This window comes from Cheilinus undulatus, linkage group 17 (genome assembly GCF_018320785.1).
Source record: "Cheilinus undulatus linkage group 17, ASM1832078v1, whole genome shotgun sequence".
In the NCBI taxonomy this organism is placed as follows: Eukaryota; Metazoa; Chordata; class Actinopteri; order Labriformes; family Labridae; genus Cheilinus; species Cheilinus undulatus.
Window position 1 is genome coordinate 40,768,950 of NC_054881.1, and position 12,203 is coordinate 40,781,152.

The 12,203-nt window shown below is 40.3% G+C and overlaps 1 protein-coding gene across 1 annotated transcript in view; it reads left to right on the top strand.

Moving 5' to 3' along the window:
* Positions 1 to 6,831: 6,831 nt before the first annotated feature.
* The window catches only part of pcsk5a (proprotein convertase subtilisin/kexin type 5a), a 57,711-nt gene continuing 52,339 nt past the window's right edge, over positions 6,832 to 12,203 (top strand). The window contains exons 1-5 of the mRNA XM_041810338.1: positions 6,832 to 6,851; positions 7,948 to 8,119; positions 9,365 to 9,469; positions 11,639 to 11,812; positions 11,949 to 12,092. Of these exons, the coding sequence (XP_041666272.1) occupies positions 6,832 to 6,851; positions 7,948 to 8,119; positions 9,365 to 9,469; positions 11,639 to 11,812; positions 11,949 to 12,092 (615 nt within the window). The remainder of the gene's footprint in view (positions 6,852 to 7,947; positions 8,120 to 9,364; positions 9,470 to 11,638; positions 11,813 to 11,948; positions 12,093 to 12,203) is intronic.

The following is a 12,203-nucleotide window of genomic DNA, read 5'->3' on the forward strand; positions in this document are numbered from 1 at the left end:
GAAAAATCAGGTCCAGTTTCCCTGGCTACCATTACACCATGAAGACAAAAGAACACTCCAAGCAGCTCAAAGAAAATGTTACTGAAGTAGTAGTAGAATTCAGGGAATGGATACAAAAAAATATCCAAGGCATTGAACATCTTCGGTTAAATCCATCATCAAGATACGGAAGGACTGTCACATGTGTAAATCTGCGTAGATCAGGCCGTCCTCACAAACTGAGTGAGCGTGCAAGAAGGAGACTAGTGAGAGAGGACACCAAGACACCTATGACTACATGCCTGAATAGGGCTGAACAATTTGGGAAAATAATCTTATTGTGATTTTTCCACAGCATTGCAATTGTGATTTGATATGGAATTAAGTTCCTTCTATTATGTTTGTTTTTTTTTTACCAACAAACACAAGCAATAAATAATTCTATATCATAACAACACAATATTAGATAAAACTAGAGCTGAAAATTTTTGATAAATATCTAATTGTAATGATTTTGACTCATATTGCAAATTGGATAGGAATTGAGTTATAATTTTTATGTTACGTTCTCATATTTGATAAGAAAAATGTATTAAAAAGTTGGGTTTTTGTAAGCTATTCTGAAAAATGCCTGTCAACGATTGCATGATCCTTTTTGCATAACATCTCTGTCGGGCTGACAGCCTCAAGTAGATTGGTCAATTAATTGGTCGATGACGTCATGTCCGACCAAAATCCAATTGGTTGAATAATCACATGTGCTACTTTAATTGAAAAAATTTTTTTGGCAGGGGTGAGAAGGGAGACGTCATGCGTTTTCAGTTTTTCAGTTATCTAGTGTTACAAAATGTAATTTACAAAAAAAACAAACAAACTATGAATATAACTATTCAGAAATAGTTTACTCTGGCCTTTATGGGTAATTAATTACAGGTTAAATACCCAGAAAGTCAAAACAACGTTACAAGGACCCTCCCATCTTAGAGGAGAGCAAAGCCTGTGCAGCACGTTTATACTGTTTCCCGTTAATTCACTACATGCCGAGAAAGTCAGCGATGTGGCAGCATTTTATTAAAAAGGATGATTTTGGTCCGTCCGGCGACCATTTGATTAATTGATGATCTGGTGCGATTTTAGTCAACCAAGTTTTTTTGGGTTGACTACAGCCCTATATCTCTGCTGCAAAAAAGTTTTAAGTTGGTATTTTGACACAGGTTGCAGGTTAAAGAACTATTGCACTTGCTGCAATTTGAAAATTGCAATCGCAATATGGCCTGCTGCAATTTATTCTAATTTTTGATTAGTAGCCCAGCCGTAAGCCTGATCCCTGTGCAACCTGAAAGAGCTTGAGCAGTTTTGCAAAGAAGAATGGAGTAGAATTGCAGTGTCCAGATGTTTGAGCCTGACTGGGACCTATCCACACAGACTCAGTGCTGTGATTGCAGCCAAAAGTGACTCTACTAAATACTGACTTAAAGGGGGTGAATATTTATGCTTTTTTTTTTTTCAAAAAGCCAAACTCTTTTGACCAAGATTGATTTATAAATTCAGTAAAAAGGTAAAACATCCAACATATTAACCCAGCTAATCCTCAAATATGCATATAAACATACATTATTTACAATCAACGACTGAAATTGATCTCAGAATCTTGTTTTCAGACGTCTGTTAGCACTCACACTGTCACACATCACAGATGTATTCGGCTTCAACTTTGTACAGCTGAAGAGGACAGAGTCTGTCTGTATTATTACCCTGTCTATGGCCAGAATTTGAATGAGTGTTGCTACTTGAATTTATAAAAAAAAAAAGGGCTTTGCAAATAATAAACAATGCATACATTTCTTAAGTATAAATCATCATTAGCTAAATAAAGTCACAGACTGTACTTTATATACATAATAAAGAACATTAAAGATGTTATACACTTGCATTGGTGTGATAATCTACATAAACAACACTTGTATTTCCATATTACATCTGCCAGTGACTGTTTTGCATCCTTTTAGACACAAAGCTTGACACAAGATCAACTGCTACTTTATAAACAATCAGCTTATGACTTTTATTTCCCACAGCGTCAAATCAGCATCAAGAGGCCGCTGTCTCTATCTCCTCTTAATTAGAGCAGCATCCTCCTACAACATGCAATATACATCACATTATGATCCTCATCTACCTGCAGCACACATAACAGGTCTCATGTGACATAATTATATGACTTATGATGTGGTATTAATTGGAATTACCATCCCTAAAGATCAGTGTCAGTGGGTATTATATTACTATCTCTTAGATGTGGAGCCTGGGGGCAGTAAAGCGGTAAAGTCACAGTATGTAATGTATAGTAAGAACCAGCTCAATGGAGAGGACGGATCATAATAAACACCATTAAAGAGCTCTTTCCATCCACATACACCATGTTTCATCATTATCTTACTTTAGAATTCACCAGCTTAAAGTTAGGATGACCCCCATTTTGATAATAGTTCATACTTTATGTTTAGACGCTATGTGAGTAAAAATACAAAGCTTTTATTGTTGCATATAGAACTTACCAGAATTTTAGTCTGTTTTTTTCTCAGCTTTGTAGAACATTCAAAGGTTTGACTGATATCAATACTTCCTCCTCCTGTGCCATATTACAGACTTGACCACACCTGTTAATTATTGAATTCAGGTGTCAAAAGGTGTATAAAATCAAGCACCTAGCCATGCAGTCTCCATTCGCAACTATCTGTAAATAAGTGGGTCATTCTGAAGCGCTCATTGACTTCCAGTGTAGTATAGTGGTGGACGCCACCTTTGCAATAAGATGGTTTGTGAAATTTTATCCCTGCTGAATATTCTATAGTCAAGAGTAAGTGTTATTATTAGAAAGTGAGAGCATTTAGGAACCACAGGAACTCAGCACTGAAGCAGATGACCACGTAAAATCACACCACGACTGCTGAGGTGCATGGTGCTTAAAGGCGCAGATGCTCTGAAGAGTTCTGAACTTCAGCTGGCATTAATGTAAGCACCAAAACTGTGCAGTGGGAGCGGCATGAACGGGTTTCCATGACCGAGCACCTGCATGCAAGCCCACATCACCAAGTCAAATGCCAAGCCCTGGATGGAGTGGTGTACAGCCCACCAACTCTGGGCTGTGGAGCAGTGGAAGCGTTTTCTGTTTGGCAGCCAGATGAGTGAGTCTGAATTTGGCAGATGCTCTGAGAAATTTCTTGCCTGGCTGCTTTGTTACCTCTGCCAAGAAGGTTATGTGATCGGGTGGGTTTGTTTGTTTGTTAGTTTGTTTGTTTGTTAGCAAAATAACTCAAAAAGTCATGGACAGATTTTCATGAAATTTTCAGGAAATGTCAGAAATGGCATAAGGAAGAACTGGTTACATTTTGGGACTGATCCGGATCACCGTCTGGATCCAGGAATTTTTTAAAGTATTCTGTACTGTTGGGAGATAGGGCTAATGGCGGAGCTCTGCGCTGTTACCACTTTACACCAGGAGATGGTGAACATGAGCAACTTCAATCCCAGCAGCATGTTTTTGGTGTGTTTCCATTTAAAGTTTTGGAGTTTATAGAGTTTGAAAGACGCACACCCAGTCGAGGAGATGAGTCAGGGCGTGACAGAGAGAAAAACAGCGAATTGTAGCAAGAATACTCACAATGCTGGGAGAAATAGAGGAATATTCACCCTCTGCCCTGACTTCCAGTCATCCAGTGAGACCATGGGTGCTTCCGCCATGACAGTCCACATGTAGCAAAGCCAACGCTTTGCCTCACTGTGTCCCCACCCCAACGGGGAGGGAGTAATCATCGAATTAGATTTTGGGAGTGATCCGGATCAACATCTGGATCTAGAAATGTTTTTAAAGGAGTCTTCACTATTGGGAGATAGGGCTAATGACGGAGGTCTGCGCTCTCTGACTACTTTTGCAGTTCCAACTGTGAAGTTAGTTGGAGGAGGGATGATGATATGGGGCTGCTGTCAGTGTTTAGACTTGGCCCCTTATCTCCAGTGAAGGGTGATCTTGATGCTTCAGTATACCAAGGCAGTTTGGACAATACTATGCTTCCAACTTTGTGGTAACAGTTTAGGGAAGGCCCTTTTCTTTTCCAATATGACTGCCCCAGTGCACAAAGAAGGACTATAAGGACATGGTTTGATGAGTTTGGTGTGGAAGAACTTGAGAGCCCTGACCTCAACCCAATCGGCTCTTCCACGAGCTGGTCGTTCAGCCAAACTGAGCAACAGTGGGAGAGTGGCCTTAGTAAGAGAGGTGACCGAGAACCCGATGGTCACTCTGACTGAGCTCCAGAGATCCTGTGTGGAGATGGGACAAAGATCCAGAAGGACAACCATCACTGCAGCCCTCCACTGATCTGGGCTTTATAGCAGAGTGGCCAGACAGAAGCCTCTCCTCAGTTCAAAGCACATAAAACCACTTGGTTTTCCTTTGGAGTTTTTTGCAAACTCATGTGTTTTGCAATGAGGAGGCAGCATGCAAAAAAATGGCAGGAACCTGGGGTAATAAAAGTGTTGTTGCAATGTAGATTAATGAGAATCAAAATGTCTTTTCTGACAGCAGCATCAGGCTGTAGCATAAAAACTGTAAAAGTGGAGGGGGTCTGGATCCTTTCTGAATGTATTTGAGATCTTTTGCTAAGCCAACATTACTGCCAGCTTGCAGTAGTTTCATATTAAAAGCACAAACAAAGTGGTGAATGTTATCTCAGCTAGTCTGTGCCAAAAGGAGAAAATGAACTCTCCCTTTTAAATACTGTATTTCTGATGTATGAAGAAAACATGCAGCAAAAGTCAACATGCATGCCGTGGGTGGTTTCGCATTTTACTGACACGATTTATCATCACTGGCTGTTTCTAGTCTTTTCCATCTGTGCAGAATTGCAAGATTAAATATAAGAATATTTTGATGGTCCTCTTATTTGCCATGAAGGATTTTTTTGATTGCCTCAGATTGACCTAGTTAACGCAGTGCATTTTTTAAATGCACTGATATCGCTTCACAATACAGAGACTGCTGTGGTGCCAGCGGGAGAGGCATCTGGCCAAAAACAGAATTTATACTAAATCTATAGCCTCCAGGCAAATATTATTTCCTCCCAAAAATGCTTAAACCCTCCTCTGGGTTTAGGATAAGACTTGACTCGCAGGCCACGTAGGCCGAAGAGGTGACAGAAATACACATCTCATGCTGATTGGGGTAAAATACGATTCTTTGATGCTAATCCTGCTTGTAAGAGGAACGCCAATTATTTACTTCAGGAGAAGTACAAAACATTCACCAACAACTGAGCCAATCTGAGTAAAATCAAAGTATTACAAATCCTATGATAAGCACTGTAGCACTATCAGAAAATCTGTAGTTAAAGCTTCTGTGAGGAACTATTAGTTTGTATTGATTCTGGTGCCCCCATGGACAAAGCTGCACCTTTCAACTCTTTGCTAATCTTGTCCCAAACATGAGTAAGGAGAATTTTTCTGATTGAATATTTAGTCCTTCTGTCTTTTAACAGTCAGATATAACACTCATTGAGCCCTCAAATATGTAAACCTTGTCGAACACCCAATGTCAACCGTAGGATAAAGAGGAGAGCTTTCTGGGGCCCAGTCAAATTTAACCTCAACAGCATCCACTCTTATTAAAGCAGCAAAAAAGAACTTTATTTATTTGCACTTCAGCACACTAAAGCCTTTCTTTTTTTGTGCACACTGATATAGACCATTAGGAAAGTGAAGTCAGACTTCATGGCTGAGCTGATGTACACAAGCATCAGGAGGCCAGAGAGTAAAGTAGAAAGGTCTGAACTAACTTTAAGGGACAGTTAATTTAACAGGTTAAAAATGGAAAAAAAGTGGCAAAAACTGGCAGAAAAAGTTGTCAAAATAGTTACAGAGTGGCAAAAATCGCCCAAAATAGCAAAATTAGATAATGGTGGCAAAAACAGGCTAAAAGGGGGGAAAAACTAGTTTTAAAAAATGGTGAAAAGCTGTTAAAAAGTAACAACAATAGATCACAGAGGAAAAAAAATATGCAAAAAGTAGCACAGAAAGGGTTAAACTAGGCAGGAGGTCACAGAAACTGGCATCTAAAGTAGTGAAAATGGATAAAGAGTAGCAATGAAAAGGGGTCTTAACATGGCACGAATCAGTGATTTGAATATCAGATCTCAATAAAACCTTGACACACCTTTCAGCTCCAAAATGAAGCATCTGTTAGCTGGGACGCTACTACCGATGCTAATAATCCAACACACATTTACTGATATCAAAAATTAACCGGGGTGGGTCCACTTTCTGGTTTGTCAGGGGCCCAGACACATCTGTGGGTAGGCTGCTTTATCAAAAATTCTGTTTTTAGCACTAAAAACATTTAACTGACAAAACACAACATTAGACCACTTAGAGGACAGGACTTACAGGATGCTTAAAGCATCTGGGCAATGGAAACAACAGTAAGAATTTTAGGATTTTTTTGACTAAGGAACAGTTTGAAATTTCAGGGGGGAGTTTCAATCTGTCTGTAGTTTAAAGGTCACGTATTATGGAAAATACACTTTATCAAGCTTTTCTAACAAAAATAGGCTCGGTTAGAAAGTGACAGGACCAGTCAGTGACGAAGGGCAGTACTTTCAGACACGGCGGAGTCGTGACATAAGCAAGCAGCAACAAGAGGCCGGTGCAATCACGGCGGAAGATATCAGCGTGGGTGCTGCTAAAGCGCCAATTTTATCAGAACTTGATGACATTTCTTCGTTAAAAGAAGAAAAAATAACAGCAGTGAGTTGTTTTCTTTTCAAAAACGACAAAAATCGTGTACTGAAAGTCGCCATGCTTCGCGATATTCCTCGGTAGCTGCACACGCGCACCTCGGTCGCAGCTTCATCTCATGTTTTGTTGCTCTGATTGGCCCGTAAAGATGTGACAGACAGAGCGTCCAATCGATTTTTCAAGTCCTCTGCCCTTTCCCAAACGTTTAGTATTGAAGGTTTAGTATTGTCAGGTTAGTAAAATATGTGGCCTTTAACAAGAAGAAGCTGTTTTTTCAAATTTATTATATATAAAAATTAGGGACGGCAGAAGCTGGGAACAGATGTTGTAAAATAGGAACTGTCCCCAAAAATCAGGGATGCTGGTCATTTAAAAATGTTTGTTTTTTTGAAGGCATCTGGTGACCCCATCGTAGTTTCTTGCAATCAGCCGGTTAAGAACAACTGCCTTTTACAAACAAACTTAAAAAATGTCTGAGGATCCCTTGAATCTTAGTTTTCTCTAAAGAAAGCCAAATTTATAATCATCATACTTGGGGAGGATGTTTTGAGAATTTTCACAATTTTGTAAATAACAAAAGCAACAAAGTTGAATCCCCCTAAATATAGTATGTATAAGAGTACATTAAAAGCTAAATGAAATGGGGAAAACATATCAAAGTAGGCCACTTTTGAATTCGTGAAATCGACCATTCAATTCTTGAATTTAGCTTTGCTAGCTAGAAAATCTGAGCTAGCTCCCATGTAAAAATAAAAGTAAGCCCTATTTTATTTATTTAGTCGTCTGCTTACCTTCCTCTGCTTTTGCTTCTTCTTAACAACATTGTCCACCTCCTCAAACCTGCCACTAAATAAGAAAACATGTTTAATTTTTTCCTAATAAGATTTCAATCATAAGGAAGCTGTACCGGAAGTACATACCAGGCTGTAGCCACAGGTGTAATGAACGGTCCGCAGGTGATCCCTGGCGCCCATGTTGAAGCAGTAACCTGATAGCTGACTGTTCCCCGGTGGAGGAGAGTCAAGTCTTGACAACTTCAGCAGACAAACATCCTTCCGCTTCTGCCCTACATCTGATGAAACCCGGGGCTTTATGACAGTTGATTTCCCGCTATGAGAAACACTGTCAGCCGGAGATCAGACTGAACTGGAGCACCTGGGCGCCGTCTAATTAAAGGGAAGCGTCTTCATCCGCGGCGATGGTGCGATTTTACCCGCAGTGGATGTGGGCGCTCATCCATTTTTGTCATGCAACGATTTTCACAAACGACTGGGCGATAAGAATAAAGGCTGACAACGAGTCTGTCGACAGGATAGCAGGAAAGTATGGATTTACCAATATGGGACAGGTGAGTTTGGGTCAAGTATATTTTAATTTATCTATCTGGTGGTACATCTATTCAAGCCTATGAAAAGCTTAACTTCATAGGCAGGATTCATCCTGTTTAAAAAAATAAATTTAAAATAATTTACAAATATGCATTATTACAAAAAATTATTGCAAACATGTGTTAGCCTAAAGGGTGTGTGATTAAGTGCAGAAAATGTCATTGTTCTGGCATTTCTCTGCATGCAAAGTACTTTTCGTTTTTGAAGGAAACGTGGGTTATATCTGGCAGTGAAATGCTGTCAAAGCTGCTGTAGTGATATCTCTTAAAAAGTAATAAACTTAGCTGTTAGAGACAGGAATAATGTGCCCCTGTGCTGCTGTAAAGTCAGGTTGAAATTAAAGCTTCGTCATAAGGACTGGATATTTCTACTTTTGAGGAGACCTGGAGAAGTTTTTTCTTATTAAAAAAGGGGCAGCTCCTCATCTGCATTACAATCCTGTCTGATGGTGGTGGATGTGAGAATGAGACAAAGCCTGCCAAAAAATCTAATTTTCTTCTCTCAGCTTTTACTTCCATTTCGTTATTCTTACCTTGACCATATAATATTAATTATCCAAACAGTAAAACCCACAAGAACCGAGATCCAGCTCTTTTATTGTCATTTTAATAAGGGCTGCAAATTATTCTCCAGCGATCATGTACAGAAATAAAAACAGACTGAAATCAATCAGACCGGACATGTCAGTACACCCACAGAATGAGCAAATAAAACCTAAGATCGATAAATAATAAAGCAAATAAATAAAAAGGGTGAGATATAGAGCCCAGGACCATAAAATGCAACCCAAGTGCTCCCCTGAGAAAGGTGCTGTAATGAAAGTTGCAGGTCTTAAGTCCATGTTTCTCTACAAGTGTTATGAACCAGGAAATACCCCTTGAAACAAAAAAATATAGCCAAGGTCAAAAGAAAATTTTACAACCAGGCCAACAGGGATTCAATTAGGAGCATAATTTATACTTGTCCATCCAGGGTATGTCCCACCTGTGACATTTATCAGACGCACACATGAGCGGCTGTGGCTCCAGTCTTGTGGCTCGGGTTGCCATCGCCTGAAAAACTATCACAGGTGTAAGGTAGCCACCTTAATGAAAGACACCAAAGCCAGTTTAAAAATTTAACAGCTGTTTAGTACATAGACAGAGCAGGATGAGCATCACGCCTGAAAACAAATTAATTTAGAGGATTTGTTTCTGTTTCACCAGATCGGAGAGCTGAGGGGTTATTATAGATTTCACCACCATGAGACGGCGGCGAGGTCTGCAGTGTCTAATGATGAGGTGACTGTTAGCATCGCCAAGGAGACCAAGGTATAGTAATGGGATATGAGGAGAAGTGGGAGACTGTGCTGGATTATTAATCAGCATCACGTCACCTCCCTACATCCAGATACAAACACAGAGACTCCGACATTTACCTACAGTGTCTGACAAAAGCATTCACCCCTATGGATGTTTTATCCTTTTGCTGATTTTATAAATCAATTTTGGTGAATATAATTTGGCTTCTTTGACAAAAAATATAAATAAACATCAAAGTGGAAACAGATTTTTACTAAAATATGTAATATAAAATAAGCACCTGCATAACATATTCACCCTCTTTAAAGTGACTGACCTAATTCAACAGAGGTCCAGATGATTGGTGCTAGTGCAATAAATGAGTCTTGAGTGATTGTAGTATAAAGACACCTGTGTGTCTGGAAGGTCCAGTCACTGGTTAATCCATTTTTCTGGCTACCATGACACCATGAAGACAAAAGAACACTCCAAGCAACTCAGACAAAAGGTTATTGAAAAGTATAAGTCAGGGGATGGGTAAAAACAAATCAAATGCACTGGACATCCCCAGAGGTCAGTTAAATCCATCATGAAGAAATGAAGGAATATGACACATGAGTAAATCTGCCTAGATCAGACCATCCTCACAAACTGAGTGATGGGAGAGACTCTGCAGACAACAACTGTTGGCCGGGTTCTTCACCAGTCAGAGCTTTATGGGAGAGTGGCAAAGAGAAAGACACTGTTGAGGAAAACTCAGATTCAATCTGGACTAGAGTTCACCAAAGGCACGTGGGAGACTCCATGGTCGAGTGGTCTGATGATACCAAAGTGGGGCTTTTTTGCCCCCCTGAACACACCATCCCCACTGTGAAGCACAGTGGTGGCAGCATCATGCTGTGGGGATGCTTCTCGGCAGCTGACCCTGGAAAGCTCGTAAAGATAGAAGGTAAAATGAATGTGGCAAAATAAAAGAATCTTATTCAGACTGCAAGAGAACTACAACTTGGGAGAAGGTTTCTTTTCCTGCAAGATGATGACCCAAAACTAACAGGGAAAGCTAAACAGACATGGTTTAAAATCAGCAGTGGCGGGGACATGCAGATGGTCGAGTGGTTAAAAGCACTCACCATGTACGCAGGTGGCCTGGGTCTGAATCCGGCCTGTGATCCTTTATCGCATGTCTCTCACGATCTCTGCCCTGTTTTTGAGTCTATCCGCTGTCCTTCCTCTATCTAATAAAGGCACAAAGCCCAAAAATGAATCTTTAAAAAAAATAGAATAAAATCAACAGTGGCCGAGTCAAAGCCCAGACCTCAATCCAATAGAGAATCTATGGCTAGACTTGAAAAAGGCTGTTCACACCCAATCTGTGTACAACCTGACGGAGCTTGAAACTGCAAAGTCCAGATGTTTGAGCCTGATTAAGACCTATCCACACAGACTCAATGCTGTGATTGCAGCCAAAGGTGACTCTACTAAATACTGACTTGAAAGGGGTGAATATTTATGCAGTCACTTGTTTTACCTTAGGTTTTAGTAATTGACATTGCTTTGTAGAAATCTGTTTTCACTTTGACATTAATAAGTTTTTTTTTGGGGGGGGGGGTCAAAAATACCATGGACTATGATTGATTTATAAAACCATCCAAGGGGGTAAAAACTCATGCACTCACAATATGACTTCATCTGAAACCTCAAGGGGCAAATAAGTCACAAGAAAATGCCCAGTATCACTTAGAACACTAAAAGCCAGAGTCTATGTTGTTTTCGGTGATATCCAACTGTTTTGTTCTCTTCTTTATTTGATCCCCTGAGTTCTTTTTAAGACTCTTGAAAATAATGAAAAATGGTCCAGTAAAAAAAAAAAAAAAAAAAGAGTCCTTTTATGATTTATGAGAGAAGACTTCTTGGCAAAAACAATACCCCAAATGCTTGTACTTTAAGGTTTTTTTTTAGTGATCTCACTCTACAGACTGACTTCCTGCTTAAACAAGACCCAACAGAGCATCGTCAGAGTTCAGCTGACCTTTTAACTAAGCCCTGCCTTGGCCACAGTGTTAGTGTGCAGACTCATGTAGACAAGATACTTGTTACAGAAAGAGTTGATTGGAAGCATTAAGGGCACACTCACCACCACCTTTTAAGGGCACTGTGCATTCTCTGAGGATCATGATTACTCTGTGTTTCTTTCTTTAGGTGGAATGGCTCCAACAGCAGGTGGTCCTACAAAGAGTGAAAAGGACCCCAATGGTCGGTCACATCCCCTCCAGTGACATTAAGACCGGATACTATACCAAAGTTCGTCCTGAGTCCAGTCGCACACAGACTCAGCACAGCAATAACTCGGTGTGGAGCAGCCTGTGGTACATTGTGAGCCTGTTTTATTTTTTTCCTTTACTAAGCTAAATTTTGAAACACAGACACACAAACCTCAAGCCTAAAATAGACCCTGATTTATTCCTTACTCCTGAGGGCTAAATTTGCTGTCCCACTGTTTGCTCCTCAGCACTGCAGCGGAGGATCCAAAGGCTGCCAGTCTGGTATGAACATCGCAGGGGCCTGGAGGAGGGGGTACACTGGAAAGGGTGTGGTGGTGTCTGTCCTAGATGATGGCATTGAGAGAGAGCATCCGGATCTGAAGCCAAATTATGTAAGTGCCCTGGGATGGGACGCTGTTCTCGAGAAGGGGACATTAATCATAAGCAATTTGGCAGAGCTCTTAGAGTAAGAGTGCAGAGCTGAGATAGATATTGCAGGCAAA